This window comes from Maniola hyperantus, chromosome Z (genome assembly GCF_902806685.2).
Source record: "Maniola hyperantus chromosome Z, iAphHyp1.2, whole genome shotgun sequence".
NCBI classification, from domain to species: domain Eukaryota; kingdom Metazoa; phylum Arthropoda; class Insecta; order Lepidoptera; family Nymphalidae; genus Maniola; species Maniola hyperantus.
In genome coordinates this window covers 9,467,558-9,486,213 of record NC_048564.1, presented here as the reverse complement: position 1 = coordinate 9,486,213, position 18,656 = coordinate 9,467,558, and the positions used below count along the sequence as shown (strand labels likewise).

The following is an 18,656-nucleotide window of genomic DNA, read 5'->3' as shown; positions in this document are numbered from 1 at the left end:
TGAGGAGTGTTAATAATCCATACATTCCATATTTGTATTATTGCAACTCTCGTGAACCGTACTTTCGACATGACAGTTGATCCATTGAGTTAAAATGGCGCGTGTAGAGTCATTTTGTACGGACTGTACTATACCATATGTAAAAAGTACTCTGTGGTACTATATAGTCATCATCAACACCGTTTCTGTTATGTTCTTAATATCTATGCTTTACATAATATATAAGCATAGAGTAAACTATGTATATAAGTCACGTGGTCTGTCTTCTAAAAATTACCAAAGACAAATTGTCTTTTCTATCCACGCCCGGTGGTGGCGGCTTGAGCCATCAGAATATTTTAAAATTACCCTGCAGTTTAATGTTAATTACGAAAAAATGGACACAAGGGAGCTGACGGAAATATTGCGCGCAACTATTGACCCAAATCAAAGACAGCAAGCAGAAGAACAACTCGCTCGGGTAAATTGCATATTGTCATCCACATGCTTGAGAAATTTACAATGCGACCAATTTGCACGATCCATTAGAGTTTTATATGTATCGTTTCGCTCATAACGTTCTATTTTTTCCGGGTAATGGCATACGGCGTTGTTGTGGAGCTTTTCTATCATTTATTTTGTGAAATATCACAAAAATGATTATTTGCTTTGTTTTATTTTAAGTATAACCTGGAAGTTTCTCGATTTGACACTTATCGCGCTACTCACTTAAATCACTATTATAGCGCTAGCTAACCACGCAAATGTTACTTAATGAGATTTAGAAGAATTAGTATATTCGGAGTACAAAATATATTGTTATTGTCAGTACCTACCAAATAATAAAAAGTACCTATCCTACCTATTACTGTATGGTGACCTTTAAATTTCAGATACATAAAATTATTGGTTTTGCACCAGCACTGCTGCAAGGGGTTATGCTAAATGATGTTCCACTACCAGTGAGACAGGCTGGCGTTATTTATTTGAAGAATCTGGTGACATCGGGATGGCAGGAAAAGGAAGCAGAGGATGGAGAACCAATCCCATTTAGCATACATGAACAGGACCGCGCAATGGTCAGAGACATGATAGTGGACGCAATTGTACAAGCTCCAGATATCATACGAGTGCAGCTTTGTGTTTGTCTCAAGACTATGATTAAACATGATTTTCCATCTCGGTGGCCACAAATTGTTGATAAAATCCACATTTACTTGCAAAACCATGAACCCAACAGTTGGATGGGGGCTCTGTTGTGTTTGTACCAGTTAATTAAAAGCTATGAGTACCATGCAGCAGAAAAACGAGGCCCTCTTATTGAAGCCATGAACTTGTTATTGCCTATGATGTATAATTTAATAGTGAATCTTCAAGCTGATCAATCCATAGAATCTGTGCTTATACAGAAACAAATACTCAAATGTTTTTATGGTTTAATAAAAGTAATTATGACATTCATTTTGAAATATCTTTGTATTTTGCACTATTTACAATATATTTTATAATGTGTTTCTTTGCAGTATATTTTACCTCTGGGCTTAATTACCAATGAGGTATTTACCAAGTGGATGGAGGTGTTGAGATCTGTCATGGAGCAGCCTGTACCGGAGCATACTCTACAGGTTGAGGAGGATGAACGCATGGAGCTGCCTTGGTGGAAGTGCAAGAAATGGGCAGTGCATACTTTGTACAGATTATTTGAAAGGTAATGTCACCACTTGATTTTTTTAAAGATAATGAATGAAAAAGGAATGGTTAGTTCGGGCGCTAAATATGTATTGACAGCTAGCTAAGCTGCTAAATGGCCATGCCACAGAGACAGTATTATGTACAACATTTCTGTGAATAGTAGTATTCACTGTTAAAGAAAAGGTGGACATTATTTTGAGGCTGAAAAATGGTAAAAACTCTCTTTCTAAATAGTGACTTCGAGATATAGCTATGGAATACGGTATTTTACACCAAGCGAGAAAAAAATCTAAAAATGTATAAACGAGATACCAATCATAAATTTATTAAATCATAATAATTAAATCAATATAATTTTTTTTTAATGATAATTTCAGCTTATAAAATTATGTAATGAATTTTATAATTCATTTTTAAAGTTTCACTTTTTTCATCTGTTCTACAAAAATCCAAAATGAATGATACAGTAGCTGCCATGTTACTTACCCTAATCCCTGTGACGTCATGACAGCTCATGAGCCTAAAAAGACGGCGGGTAGCGTTTTCGCGGTGAAATTTGAAATGCAAAATTTAAATGCTTTTTATTGCACTTATAGATTGCTAAAATTTTTGTAAATTTTTTGTTAATTTATTATCACTTTAGGATCAAATTAAGACACTATTGTAGTGGTCATTCATCATCATCGTTGTTGTAATTGAAATCCAAATAGTTAGTTATTGAAGAAAATAGATGAAAATAGACTTTGAAAGTTACTCTTTTCAATACTATGAATGCCATTGTACAATATGACGAACATCGCGTGTTTTATCTATTGTCACAATTGATGAATGGCTTAGACATGCAATTTTTGCGATTGAACTATTGAATAGTCTTGGTGACGTAAATCCAAATGTAAATATATTTTGTAGGTATGGAAGTCCAGTCAATGCTCGTGAGGAATATGTCCAGTTTGCTGAGTGGTATTTGACAACCTTTACAGGGGGAATTCTTGAAGTTTTACTTAAAATCCTGGATCAGTACAGACAAAAAGTATATATATCACCAAGAGTGCTGCAACAAACTATAAGTTACATAGATCAGTGGTCAGTATAATTTATTTATTTTAATAACTTAAAAATTGTAACTTATAATAAAAATTATAGTTACAGATATTTCAGTTCTGTAATTATGTTATTACTATTTTAAAATGTTGTAATAATATATTGTGACTGTTTTTGCAGCGTTAGCCATGCACACTCTTGGAAATTGTTAAAACCTCATATGTTTGCTATCATACAAGATGTGCTGTTTCCACTTATGTCCTACTCAGAGGCTGATGAGGAGCTATGGTTTAGTGATCCCCATGAGTACATACGCATCAAATTCGGTAAGAATATGATTAATTTTTTTTATATATTTTATAATTATTATCCATACTCCATACTAATATTATAAATGCGAAAGTGTGTCTGTCTGTCTGTCTATCTGTCTGTCTGTCTGCTAGCTTTTCACAGCCTAACAGTTCAACCGATTTTGATGAAATTTGGTACAGAATTAGCTTACATCCCGGCAAAGGACATAGGCTACTTTTTATTCTGGAAAATTAAAGAGTTCCCAAGAGATTTTTAAAAAACCTAAATCCATGCGGACGAAGTCGCGGGCATCATCTAGTTTTAAATAAATTTTAAGTGTGGTGATAGTAACGATTTAATGATTTCTTCCAGATATTTTCGAAGATTTTGTCTCTCCTGTGACTGCTGCACAATCGCTGCTTATGTCATGCTGCAAAAAGCGAAAGGATATGTTAGAAAGAACGATGCATCTTTGCATGCAAGTGCTGACGGGTCAAGGTGGAGAATATGGGCCACGACAGAGAGATGGAGCTTTGCACATGGTGGGAACCTTAAATGATATCCTGATAAAGAAAAAATTCTACAAGGATGAAATTGATTCTTTACTTAGTCAATATGTTTTCCCTGAATTTCATAGTCAATTAGGTTACATGAGAGCAAGGGCTTGTTGGGTTCTGCACTGTTTTGCCAGTGTTCGTTTCAAAAGTGAACCACTTCTTATAGAAGCTGTCCGTCTCACTGTGCATGCTCTGCTAAATGATTCAGATTTACCTGTGAAAGTCGAAGCAGCGATTGCACTTCAAATGCTGTTAACATCTCAAGAAAAAGTACACAAATTATTAGAACCACAAGTTAAAGCAGTCACAACAGAGCTACTTAAAGTGATTCGTGAAACAGAGAATGATAATATTGCAAATGTACTACAAAAGATTGTACCGCTGTACACTGAACAACTAATGCCAATGGCTTATGAGATCATGGATCACTTGGCGACAACCTTCAGTAATGTCATTGAAACTGATTCTGGAACAGACGAAAAAGCCATTACGGCTATGGGTCTTCTTAACACAATGCAAACAGTGCTAAATGTCATGGAGGACAATCCTGAAATAATGGCGCAGTTAGAAAAAACCGTTTTACGTGTTGTTGGACACATTCTTCATCACAATATTATAGGTAAATAATCTTCTACTTTTTATTTCAATAAAGATATATCTTCATTTATAAGTGAAGTTGGTTCAGTAATAGTTTTACTTGCATGTTCCATAAAGATTTTGAAATGAAAACTATCAAGGTCTTCAATGTTAACATCAATGTTATTCAAACCTTTTATTAATCTGGCTTATACAACTTTCAGAGTACTATGAAGAAGCTATGACATTGTTATGTAATTTAACTGCAAAAACAATATCAGAGGACATGTGGAAAGTTCTACAGATGTTGTATCAAGTGTTTGAAAAAGAAGGTTATGATTATTTCACTGATATGATGCCTGTCCTCCACAACTACATAACTATAGATACCAATGCCTTTCTGTCAAACGAGAATCATATATTAGCTATGTTCAACATGGCCAAAGCGGTAAGTTTAAAATAAATTTTTTGTCCTACATACATACATAGTAAATAGAAGTGCTAATGTAAATATAGTGCAATGCGATATATAAAAGACTAAATATATCTTGTGATGTTTGTCACTCAAATGACACAGATTTCTAATTTCATATTTAGTTATTTGCTGATGCTCTCCGTCCTCTCATGCAGTGAAAAACTAATGCCATGCGAAATTTTACTGAACTTAAATACAAAAAATTATATGTTGATTGTTCCGTCCCCAGAAATTGCAAAATCAATTATTATTAAACTACCAAATTTTGAAAATTTGTCAAATAATAATATTTAAATTTAAACTGTGACAAAAATACTGTAAATTTAGATTTTCTGTCATAAGTATATAGTATATACAGTTAGCTATGTATTATTTATTTAATTATATTATATTGATTTAATTTATTATTTATATACATGTATGTATATATCAAATATTATATTTTATGTATAGTATATATTATAAGATAAGATAAGACAAGTTTATTAATTGCAAAATTGTATGTACATAGGGTCTTAAAAATATCAAAGTCCAATTACAATCTGCCATCAATGGCGCGCAATTTTACAATAGTGTCAGTTACACATTTAGTTACTATTAACATAGGTACTAAAAAATAAAAAAATAAAAATTTAAAATATGATGTCAGAGAAAACCTTAAATAGTCTTATTTAAGTGCATGTTAATATTAACTTAATAATAAATTAATTACATTGATGAAATTGATTACTTAATGAAATCTCGAAATTAAGCCTTAATATGTCGTACGAAGTCATCCACTGCATAAAATTTTTTTCCTTCCCACCCCTTTGAGAACATTATGGAGAACTCTCAGGCATGCGGCTTTCATCACGATGTTTTCCTTCATCATTAAAGCAAGTGATATTTAATTAATTAAAACGCATATAAGTCCGAAAAGTTAGAGTGCGTGCCCAGGATCGAACCCCCGACCTCCGATTAGAAGGCGGACGTCCTAACCACTAGTGACTAGGCTATCACAGCTTGCTTATTGACTTATTGCTTAACCTTATACAATATATATATATATATATATATATATATATATATATATATATATATATATATATATATATATATATATATATATATTATATTGTATGGGTGTATTAGAGACATATGCGAAATTATGGTTTTATGTTCGCGAAAATATGTATGTAGTTCATATAAAATGACTCCTCACGCGCCACTTTAACTCTATGGGTCAACTGTCATGTCAACAGTACGGTTCATCTTTAAAATAAGGACTAAAATTGTACTCTTGACATAATATTTGACACAAAAAGTTAAAATGGCGCAAATCCTGATGTTCACATTAATTGCAGTGTACCATTGCATGGACATAATTAATTTGTTTTTATCATTATCAGTTACAGATAACCTAGGTAACTTTATTGCTTACTAGCTGATCCCCGCGGCTTCGCCCGCGTAGATTTAGGTTTTTAAAGATCCCGTATAGCCTATGTCACTCAGGAATAATGTAGCTTTCTACTGGTGAAAGAATTTTTAAAATCGGTTCAGTAGTTCTAAAGATTACCCCCTACAAACAAACTTAACGACATTACCTCTTTATATAATATAATATAGAACCCTATTTTTTTCCAAAATAAAATATAGCCTATGTTACTCGTGGATAATGTAGCTTTCGAATGGTGAAAGAATTTTTAAAATCGGTCCAGTAGTTTTTGAGCCTATTCAGTACAAACAAACAAACAAACAAACAAACAAACAAACAAACAAAGTTTTCCTCTTTATAATATTAGTGTAGATACAACGGGCCGTGCAGCAGAAATCGTAATATTTTAATTTCGCCATAACTTCAAAACCAAACGTCCAATTTTAATCATTCAAAGACCAAATATTATCTCCATAAACTGTTCTTAGTGATGAAATCATTTATTTTGATAAGGATTAATAGCATGAGTAAAATAAACGCGTTTAAATGTAGTCTAAAAAAAATTCAAGATTTTTAAATAAAAAAATGGTTGCTGTGCCTCACTCGACATAGATGGGTATAGTGTGTCGCGGACTTTTTTGTAGATATTTATAAGATCTACAATTAATTAGAACATTTTATGGTTCTATCTTTTATAGTTTAGGCAGCGTACGCAAAATAAGTAACTTTTCTGGTTGATTTTTACACCTTGTGTCCGAAAAACCCAAATATCTTACGGAACCCTATTTTTTTCCAAAATAAAATATAGCCTATGTTACTCGTGGATAATGTAGCTTTCGAATGGTGAAAGAATTTTTAAAATCGGTCCAGTAGTTTTTGAGCCTATTCAGTACAAACAAACAAACAAACAAACAAACAAACAAACAAACAAAGTTTTCCTCTTTATAATATTAGTGTAGACTAGCTGCCCCGGCGAACTTCGTACCGCCAAACAGTCGATTCTTTTTCAGGATTTTTTAAAAAAAATCTCTCCGTAAGAACCATCCCCGTACTTCAAAGAATATTATGAAAAAAGAATTAGCGAAATCGGTTCAGCTGTTCTCGAGATTTGCGATCAGCAACACATTCAGCGATTCATTTTTATATAGAGAGATGTGTACCTGTAAAAAATTTACCACCACCTGACATTATGACAGAATATTTAAGTCACAGTGAAATAATATGTATAATAATTATCATTAAACAAAATTAGTACACAGAGAAGGATCATTTCTAACAAAAATCGTGTTCTTCTATAAAGCTATCAAAATTAATATGACATATTGGACAGAGCGGTGATAGACTAGTGGTTGGTTGAGACTCCTATTCAGGAGGTCCGGATTTATTACCGGACTTGCTTGCTTCAGCGTTGAAGCAAAACATCGTGAGGAAACCTTCATGCCTGAAAGTTCCCCATAATGTTCTCGAAGATGTGTGAAGTCTGCCAATCCGCATTTGACCAGCTACGGCAATATTCATTCTGAGAGGAGACTAAAACATCGGGTTGAGAGCAAAAACGAGCAGCCTCCAGAATCTTTATTAGGAATGATCCGTTCTGTGGTTAAGGTACATAGAGGTTGTTTTGCAATGTATCTCAAATACTTACGTACATATTCCCGGAATCAGCTGTGACATGAAAACTTTATTCCAAACAGGTTCTTAACTCTGACGCAGAAGATGAATCGGAAGTTTATGCAGCGAAACTTCTTGAAGTGATTGTTTTGCAATGCTCGGGGAAAATAGACAACTGCTTACGGTCATTTGTTGAGCTTGTTCTTAGCAGGCTGACGAGAAAGGTCAAGACTTCAGAACTTAGAACTATGTTACTACAGGTTAGTCTTATCCATCTATCTTAAATAACTAGTATTTACGTGGGTTTACGACTACTAAAGTGGTGCGCGGCCCACATCCGAAGCCGATTTTTTAATTGAAGCGCTATCTCATTTAAGATATTTTGTTTTTTTTTATGGAATATCAAAAAATAATGTTTGTTTATTCGTTTGCGCATTGTTCATCGGATTGAATTGAAACTTTTTGGTACTTACGTGAAAGTTTCTGACCAAGTGCCATCAATGTTTGAGCCTCAATAGCTCAACCGGTAAAGGAGTGGACTGAAAACCGAAAGGTCGACGGTTCAAACCCGGCCCGTTGCACTATTGTCGTACCTACTCCTAGCACAAGCCTGACGCTTAGTTGGAGAGGAAAGGGGAATAACATAACAGTCTTATTTTATTACACTTATTTGTCGACAGGTGCTGATTGCTATCTTGTACTGCAATCCACACCTGCTGTTCACGATTCTCAATAGCCTCCAAGAGTCTGTGCCTAACGCGTCCATAACTCAACACTTTATTAAACAGTGGATTCACGACACCGACTGTTTTATGGGGTAATTATAATAATTAAAATTGCTATTAAAATTTATATAAGCCATATTATTCCCGCTATTAAAATCTTTCTATTTACCTACTTGGAACCCACTACATCACGGACTGTCGCCGATATCATGCCGGCGACTTAGTCCGTGTATCGGTTTTTTTTAAATTCCGTGGTAACTCTTTCATTTTTCGGGTTAAGAACCTTAGCCTGTATCCATCTCTAGTATGCAAGCTATCTCGGTACCAAATAAATGATGCCCCCGACTTCTGTGTGGATTAAGGTTTTCAAAAATCTCAACTGGGAACTGTTTGATGTTCTGGGAAGCCGTAAAAGTAAAGTTGGACTGCAAACTATCCGTGTGCCAAATTTCGTCAAAATCGGTTAAACGGATGGGTCGTGAATGGGCAGCGAACATACTTTTGCTTTTTTTTTATTGACTTTTAAGTTGCTGAGTGCTGACATAAAATTATACCTATAAGGAAAAAATATTAATAATACAGATAAAAACAAGTAATAACAATTAAGTAGACCTAGGTCTAGGACTAGGACTAGGCCTACTGAGGACGTATGAATTGGCAACCCCTGCACTAGTAAACACTGTATTACAGTGGGTTGCCTTCTCCATTTCTATATAATTTAGTATATAATTATTTATAATATTAGTATCCATTGATGTTTTCTGGAGAATGATGTTAAAACAAAGAAAATTATAGTTATGTTTTTTTATAGGTTACATGATAGAAAATTATGTGTACTCGGCATTTGCACCCTCCTCGAAATGGGTCCTCAGAGGCCGAACCTTGACGAGATTTTGCCGAAAATTCTTCCGTCGTGCTTAGTACTGTTTGACGGTTTAAAGCGCGCTTACGAAGCGAGGGCTGAAGCTGACGAAGACACGTCGTCCGAAGAAGATGACGCGGATGATGACGAAGGTATAAGCTTTTATTCCATTACAACTTGACTGCGATCCCACCTGGTGATGAGTGATGATGCAGTCTAAGATGGTAGCGGGCTAACTTGGAAAGGGTGTGGCAGTTTTTAGGGTTCTCTACCTCAAAATGAAAAAAGGAACCCTTATCAGATCACTTCGTTGTATTTCTGTCCGTTGTGTCTGTCAAGAAAGTTCCCAAATTGCTCCTGCCGGGAATCGAACCCGGGACCTCCGACTTATAAGACCACAGCGTTCACCACTGTGCCATGGAGGTTGTCAAAAGCTCTTGCTTCTCTGGTGTTACTGAACTTTTGCCAGCACCATACAAAACTGAGCGATGTTTTTTTACTATCACAGAGGTCTTATCAAGTGACGATGACGATATTGATCAAATGAATAGTGAATACCTCGAAAACCTCGCGAGGATGGCGACGAAAAACAGCACTCAACAGGGCATCAACATGACAGCTAAGATTGAAGAATACGACAGTGAAGATGTAAGGCCACATTATGTTTTTATACTATTAATCAGTTCCCTTATTATAAATGCGAAAGTGTGTTTGTTTATTGGTTTGTAGGTTTGGTGGTTTGTCCTTCAATCACGTAGCAGCGGTGCAACGGATTGACGTCATTTTTTTCAATGGGTAGAGAAAAACCTGGAGAGTGACATAGGCTACATTTTATCCCGGGATTTTTAAAACCACACGTACGAAGTCGCGGGCATCAGCTAGTACTTAATAATTTCTGAAATATTTTTGAATACTAAATACTATCTGTCCCGGCTTTACTCACGTGTGTAGTCGACGTTAGCCCGACTAGTTTCGAACCCATACAGGGTCCTTTTTCATTTGTTTTTTTGTATTTCTGTATGCTTTATACCAATCAGTCATTCTTTGTGTCTGTTGACTAGGACGAAGATGATTTCGAACCAGATGAAACTGCTATTGAGTGCTACACAACACCTCTTGATGAAAACGACTGTACTGTCGATGAATATATCAAATTCAAAAACACATTATCAAGTAAGTTATTAGGTTAAAATTTATGTTAAACTAGATGATGCCCGCGACTTCGTTCGCGTGCATCATCTAGTAGTCCATTATCCTTTTAGTCCAGCAACCGCCAAGTGGTTTTTTTTCTGATTTATAACAAGCTGGATCATCGTGAGTAGGTTCGATTTGACGAGACGCCCAAGCTTTGCTCTGTGAAAATTCTCGATAGAAGTAGCTATTCTACTGCGCAGGTATAAATCTTGTCGATTTGGTGGGGTGTCGAAATTGTCTGAATAACAGTAAGTATTTTTTTGAACATTGAGATAAGCGTGGTAGACTATGGCCAAAACCCTTCTCACTATGAGAGGAGACCCATGCTCTGTAGTGAGCCGGCTATGGGTCGATCATGATGAAGTTAATTATTACATTTTACTTAGCATAAGAGTTCATTGTTTCAAAACTTGTGTGTTTAAAAAGGATTGTTGTCTAACTGTATAAACTGCACTTTCTTGAATTCATTTGTTTTTATTCTTTCCTCACAAAAAGCGCTATACAAGTCTCGGCCGAAATAGTAATTAACGACTTCGTTTAGTTTAACAGAACTCGGCTGGCGTCTCATCTTTCTGATGTTACTCGGCCGGCGATTGCTTTATTTCCGGCCTGGACAGTAATGTACTATTATTTTTTAGCTTTATCTACAAGCGAGCCTGCACTGTACCATGCACTGACTAGCGTCTTATCAGAACAACAACAGAAACAGTTAAATGCTATATTTGTTCTGGCCGACCAACGCAAAGCACAACAGGATAGCAAACGCATCGAGCAAAGTGGCGGTATGTACCTCATCTAATAAGCTGCACCTATATTATAACTGCTGGGTCGAAACTTGGAATTTTGCATTTAGGTTATCTCTATGTAGACTACCATTAAAAAAGGATTTTTGAAGTCCATCCAATCCACACATGAATCCGTCCGTCCAAGAATCCATGCAGATGGTACAATTTACATTACTATCCAGGCCTGAACTTCCAATTTTTAAGTTTTTTTTTACAAACTCCTATTTAAATATTTTCTTGAATTCATTTCTTTATTGTTTCCTCGCATATGAGAGAATTACTATATAAGTCTCGACTGAAAGAGCAATTAAGGCCTCGTTTAGTTTAAAAAAGAAGAAAAAGCGCGAACTGACCTCCCTTGAAAAATTACCCCGGATGGGTTCGAAACTAGTTGGGCTAAAGTCGACTAGACACGTAAGTATTGCCGAGTTAGAGATATTATATATTGTGGATAGTACATAATGTACTATTAATAGATAGTATGTAACATGCAATCTGAGGAAAGTCGGTTTGATCATGAAATCGACATCTGTCAAATATAAGCCTAAGTGTGCCGTGAATCCTAAGGTAAAATCAATGATGCCTAGTACGCGACAGTTTGAGATGGCAATCGGGGTGGGGACGCCCCGCATACCCGCACAGCCCCCGTGGTAGGCCATCTCGACCTGTCGAGTACTATAGTTGTTTCATAGCCTACCTAGCGTCAAATGTAGGTAACATTTGGTGCCTGCCGGTGTAGGTAAAGCCTCTACGTTTTGGTAAAGTTGTTTAAGTTGTGAACTGAGACGTTAGGCTGCCGGTCCTGGTTATTATCACTAACTTTTCTGATAACATTCGTTACCTAACCTACTAATAATGGTTAAAATAGTATTCTTAGTCGAGTCGTATGCAGAAGGACCTGGGAACTCACCACTATGCTATCCCAAATAAGCCACTTACCAACGCACAATAGACAGAAACGTTTAAGTGCGGAAACCAGCCCAGAGTGAAGAAAGAAAGAAGCCCCTTACCATTATGTGATGAAAGGAGTCACGACCATCGGCAATGAGCACTACAACGCAGAGAGATAGAGAGAACTTATATGACAATTCGTTATCCGATTATATTCCGCAAACGTTATATTAATTAATTATCTTCGTATTATATTAATTATCTTCATTCATTGCTTTTCAGGTTATTCGTTTACTGTTCCAGCGCAAGTACCAACCACATTTAAATTTGGCTCATAATTATTTAATGTAAAAACTAATGACCACGCTATCGAAATAATTGTGAATATTAAAAAAATTGGTTTAAATATAACGAGCGAACGGTTACGAATTGAATAACGACTTATATCACAGTTTTTGAGTTCACTTAAGTTCTTATTAATCTTTAAGGGGAAAACTTTGTTGTTAATCACAGGATCAGTAAAGTTAAAGCACTCTGCAATGTTACTCCAACTCCATCATATCTGAACCAATTTAAGTTAGGTATAATGCTTAGAAATGACTCCTCACGCGCCATTTTAACTTCGTGTTAATTTTCATGTCAAAAGTACGATTTTTTTGACATGACAGTTGACCCATAGTTGAAATGGCGCGTGAGGAGTCAATTTGTACGGACTATATGTTATGAACAGCAATATAAATGTTCTATTAGATGCAGCGCTTCATAGTAACAACATGTTCCAACGAACATTGGTGTCCGCACTGCTATAATCCATACTAATACATATTATAAATGCAAAAGTGTGTCTGTCTGTCTGCTAGCTTTTCACGGCTCAACCGTTCAACCGATTTTGACGAAATTTGGTACAGAGATAGCTTGCATCCCGGGGAAGGACATAGGCTTTTTATCCCGGAAAACAGAGTTCCCACGGGATTTTTAAAAACTAAATCCACGCGGACGAAGTCGCTGGCATCCTCTAGTACAATAATAATAATGGCTGCGTCTAAAGCAAAATACGGTTGACAGGATTGCGGAAGCCGATGTTCGAGGGAACGTTATTTCTATTGATGAAGCGCCTCATCTAGTGGAACATTTGTATCACTGGTTATAAATGAATTTTAATTCGTTTTAATTTGATGAAATATGCACGAAATTTGTAATAATTAAAAATTAAATTTGTTTTAATTTTAATGTCCAATGTAGTTTTAATTTTAATTAACGAAATTTGTAATAAATTGATTTTAAATTGTTTCTATTTCATTCAGAATTCAGATGTTTTACGTAGTTGCTAAGTCTTATTATTAAAATTTATTTAGATATTAAAACACTTGTGTGATACTATTAAAAACCTCGCTAGCAGCTCGGTTTTTGGACCCACACTCGTGTTTTAATACCCACTAGCAACCGTTTCATAAACCACTATTAGAGCTAATAAATTTATCCACGTTTGTAATAAATAAATTTTAAATTATTTCCATTTCATCACGAAATAAAATATTCAGATGTTTTACGTAGTTGCTAAGTCTTATTATTAAATTTTTATGTATTGACTAATAAATAATTTTTAATGAGATTGAAATAATTGTGAATATTAAAAGAATGAATTGGTTTTTAAGTAATTTTTTTTGTATTGAATAATGAAAATAAATAATTATTATATAATATCATTTTGCTTTCACTGAAATTCCTTATTTATCTTTTAAGGAAAAACTTTATTATTATTCATAGGATCAGTAAAGTCTAAAGAACTTCGCAATGTTTCTCCATCAAACCGATTTGAGGTATAGAGAAAGAGCCTGTGAATGCCAGACCTTTGTTATTTTATAAAAGCTGAAAGTTTCTCTGCGTATTTTCCTCAGCACAGGGAGGAACGATCAGCGACTATGAAGATTGGATCATCGTGGCTTTGGCGACTTTAATAATGTTAAAGTTTAAGAGTGTCTGGTAGGGAGTTGCCACGATACTGTGTGTGGCAATGCATGACGTGATTTCTAATACTATTCCGAAGAAAATATAAAAAATTACACTTCATGCTTTGACGAAAGATTTTATAAACCTTCACTACATGTTGTCTGCCAAATGATCTAATCTTCATAGTCACTGATCGTTCCTCCCTGTGTCTGGACAATGCGCGAAGAAACTTTCAGCTTTTATAAAATAACGAAAGTCTGGCCCTCACGAGCTGTTAGTCCACGACTTCGAGTGGAATCTAAAAGCTTTACTACCACGTGAATATAGGTTGCTAGTTGGCCCCTAATGCGGTTAGTGCAGTTAAAACAAACCTTCTTGAGTGAAAACATAGTTGATCTTGGCGGCAAAGTTGAACGCTCTCATCGTGCTGATTCTGCTGCTGCGATATTCTGCCCACGCTGCAAACGCTAAGGATTGAAATCCATGCGTCCAATCCAAATGGACGTCATCCGCGGCCGACTGTCAATGTCGAAAACGTGCGCCACTTAATTTGGAAGCCGTCCGAATTGTCTGTGACTAGGGAAAACTGCGTAAATTTTTTAGGGTTCCGTAAAGAAGGAACCCTTATAGTTTTGCCATGTCCGTCCGTCCTCGGTTAATCTCGGAGACTATTTGTGCTAGAAATCTGTAATTTGGCATGGGTATAATCAGTGGCGTGCAGGTCATACAGGCATAAATGCACTGCTTACCCCAGTTGTAATAGCTCAATGCATATTTTTCATTATGACCTGTCATTAAACAGCAGGGCGATTGTCTAAAACCTGCATCAATCATTATTACAATCTCAATTGTTCTGATTGGCTGAATTTGTGCGATTCTTGTTGCAACAATGCATTGTGGCCAATAGTGAGCGAGCATTAACCAATCAGAGATGATTGCGATCGTGACATTGTAGCTGTCAAACAACCGCGGTAGGGCCACAGGTTCCTACCTCACCTTAAGGCACGGAACCCACTATACCTAAATGCAAATTTTCATATCTCTAAATTCAAAAACATAATGACTTTCATATAACTTTTCACCCTCTTAGTGGTGTAAATTTTGTTAGATCCTTTCTGATCTGATACCTAGTACCTACCCCTTAGAAAGAACCTACGTTTCAAATTTCAAGTTAAAATAACAATAATTTTAACTTTCCTATACAAACTTTCCCCCCCTTTTTGATTTTTCAAAACTTTTTTCAACACCTACGTCCTAAAAGGAACCTACTGTGATTTCCTGTTTAGTCAGTTAGTGAGTAGTATTTCGCTTTTATTATACACCTATATAGATTTCAATGAACATTTGAAGCATCAAGGAAAAGCTCTCATGATAAAGTACTTCAAAATTAATGAAGACATTAATTTAGTTGTATATGCTTTTTAAAATTGACTTTGTCTAATGAAAACATATTATATTTTTACTCAAACACATGTGTTTTATTTTATAAGTGGCTATTATCACACATTCGTGTTTTAATATCCCTTATTATACAACAGTTGCATAAATAACTACTAAAATAAATTAATAACATAAGCTATACTTTTAATTGAACTAACAAAAATCATCCTCAATCACCCAATCATCATTTGGGTATAAACGCAATAAGCTTTAAGTTGATATACATAATACTGCCTTTCTAGTTAATTGATTGAACTAACAAACTAACTCTGCTTCGCTTCGTGTGATAAACCCGCATTCGTGTTTTAATACCCCTTATTATACAACAGTTGCATAAATAACTATTAAAATAAATTAATTACATAACCTAAACTTAAGTTGATAAACATAATACTGCCTTTTGAGTTATTTAATTGAACTAACAAAAATCATCTTTGGGTATAAACGCTGTATCATATGTATATTTATAAACTTAAAGCTTATTAAATAAATAAATAAATTCTTACTTAAAGCAACAGAGACTCATATTTTGTTAGTATAGGCAATGCTTAAAAACTATGTTAGTATAATCGTTTTAACTAGTTAATTAATTGATCAGGTACATATGTAAAGTGAAAAGAAGCTAATGGGGCCGATTCTCTTGTACACAATCTCTAAACTAAACTAAATTAAGAGGTCTAAATCTAGTGCTATCCTTTACCGCAAGCAACATTATGAAAGGGATTGCAATAGATTTAGACGTGTCATGTTACTTTAGTTTAGAGATAGTGTACAATGGAATTAGCCACATTGTCTAGTTAATTCATTGATCAGGTACATATGTAAAGTGAAAAGAATTACAATTTTACTAGTTTACACATTATTGTTTGGTTATTTAGTTTAGTCAGTCTGGTCAGTCAGTCAGTCAGTTTGGTGATTGAGTTAGTCAGTCAGTCCAGTCAGTCAGCTTTTCATTTTATTATATCCTAATATTATGGGCGTTTGTGCACGGATCCGTGAAAAAAATACGAATCGAATGTATTTACGGCAATTTTTTCCACCCACATTCATTTAAGGGGCTTGGCTAACTCCTCCTGTAAAAGATAAACAAATGTGTATTACCTATACATACATATTGTACAAACTGTGTGATCAAATTACAAATGAATAGATCCGTATGGCGGCGCGGGAGTCAAAGCCGTATTCTTTTTCGAATACAGGCTTCGCGACAATGCGACAGGGGGTGTGTGGACTGTAGTTTGGTTATTTTGACTGCGTAAGGGACTTGGGAATCAGAAAAGGAAATCGGCGTATCTTGATATTACAGCTGCGGCATCCTCACATATTATCCTTGTTGACCTTTAATCTTCCAAGACACCTTTGGCGATTATTTCACGATGGACACAGTCTATTTATAATTATTTAGATTTGAGCACACGCGTATTTCACGGTAAATTTGGTCTATTGTAGCGGTTTGGACAAAAATGCGGATTTTTCGATAATAATTAAACTCGCGGTGCACTTGACTATGTCAACTTGATGTCTCCGATCGCCATCTTCGATCTTGCGGGTTGCGCGGGGTGCGGGCGATCTTCTTCCATATGCAATTATCCTGTATTTGAGACCCGTAGTGCCATCTCGCGGTAGGTTGCAAAGTTGCCGATATAGGTTAAGGATATAAAAATGGGTAATTAGGAGAGGAATTTTGGAAATTTAAGCAGTCGCATAAGAATTTCTTAAATTAAGCTATTATGGCGCAACCACCGTAAGAGAACCAAAGTTCCCGACAGCTCAAGGTGGTAGCGAAGCTGAAATGGGCACAGTTTGAAAGGCAATGGGCAGGGCACATCATCATCATCATGAACAACCTATTGCCGGCTCACCACAGAGCACAGGTCTCCTCTCAAAGTGAGAAGGGTTTTGGCCATAGTCTACCACGCTGGCTATGTGCAGATTGGTAGACTTCACACACCTTTGAGAACATTATGAACTATTTAATTACTTAAAACGTGCTGCGTGGCCGGGATCGAACCCCCGACCTCCGATTAGAAGGCGGACGTTCTTACCGCTAGGCTATCACAGCTTTTAAGTTTTACACTGGAAACCGCAGTGATGAAAGATGTCCCAATGGATGGACAGACAGCATCAAATGAGCCACAGAGAGCCGCTGGATACAGGTGGCACAAGACTGTGGCATTTGGAAGTCCCTACAAGAGACCTATGTCCAGCAGTGGACGTGATGCATTGTATTGTATCTTAAAGTTACTATGCCAGAATAAAATATTTCTACAAAATCAACAATAACTATGCAAAGTGTCAACTCAATTAGATGAATGCATAAGTAACAAACAAACAGTACCACTATGATAACAATAACCCTCCATTCCCACTTGTCGTTTGTCGTTTGTCGCTTGATGTTCCAGTGGCCGTACATTTTGACAAAAAATCGGTTTCTGACAAGAACAATAAAAATATCCGCTTTATATAAAATGTTCTGCCACTGTAACATCCAATTTCAATCTGGGCTCAACAAACCACAAGTGGGTTGGGGGGTTAGTGTGAAAAACAACAGGGACTAATAAGTGAGAACGTACAGCAAGGCATGTTTGAAATCAACTGTGTAGTACGAGTACACACTTTTCCTAAATATATATTTTTTATATAAGCTTATAAGGTGGTTGAAGTAAAACTCGAAGGAATTCTTCACAGTATTTCCAAAATAAATGTAGACAACAAAGTACGGATCCTAAGCTGGAGGAGGAGGAACGGACTGCGAGGCTATCGCTCTAAGACCGGCCGCTAAGCTGAGAATGAATTTCGGACTGTGTTGTTTCGGAGTGACTATGCTGCGTAGGCCCTACTGGTCGCTACAGCGTCACCGGGGGGGTTGGCGAGCGCGAAGCTCCGCCTGGGGGTGAGCCCTAGGGCTCGAAGAAATAATTCGAGAGGTCGGGGGGCAACGTCCTCTTAAGGGCGCCTTCTGTAAGGCTGGGACCACGGCTTAGAATGACGTTGGGATGGGTGGAGTTGTTGGACTACTGGTTAGTCCGTACGCCCCCAAGGCCGTGGCGTGAGTCCACGTCCAGGTGACGTTAGAAAACGGGGACCTCGTCTTCGCCGGCGAAGACGCTGTGATAAGGTTGAATTGTGTTGTGAGATTTACCTTCATAACTTCCAGGGTATCTTGCAGCTCA

At 36.2% G+C, this 18,656-nt stretch overlaps 1 protein-coding gene across 3 annotated transcripts; it reads left to right on the top strand.

The window, feature by feature from the left end:
* The first annotated feature begins 287 nt into the window (after positions 1–287).
* Positions 288–13,799, top strand: LOC117995858 (importin-7-like). 3 transcript variants are annotated; one of them, XR_011238401.1, is made up of 15 exons: positions 288–460; positions 873–1,424; positions 1,503–1,687; positions 2,581–2,754; positions 2,893–3,038; positions 3,376–4,179; positions 4,361–4,584; positions 7,720–7,896; positions 8,317–8,453; positions 9,173–9,375; positions 9,732–9,871; positions 10,285–10,396; positions 11,056–11,199; positions 12,376–12,674; positions 12,790–13,799. XR_011238401.1 is itself a non-coding variant. In XM_034983870.2 (14 exons), the coding sequence occupies exons 1-14, from the start codon at positions 377–379 to the stop codon at positions 12,429–12,431; spliced, it is 3,138 nt and encodes a 1,045-aa protein (XP_034839761.1). In that variant the 5' UTR covers positions 288–376; the 3' UTR covers positions 12,432–13,799. The 3 variants fall into 3 exon arrangements, 2 of the variants coding, with proteins under 2 accessions (XP_034839761.1, XP_069364625.1); XM_034983870.2 differs by having other exon boundaries at positions 12,376–13,799; XM_069508524.1 differs by lacking the exon at positions 2,581–2,754 and having other exon boundaries at positions 12,376–13,799.
* Positions 13,800–18,656: the final 4,857 nt, after the last annotated feature.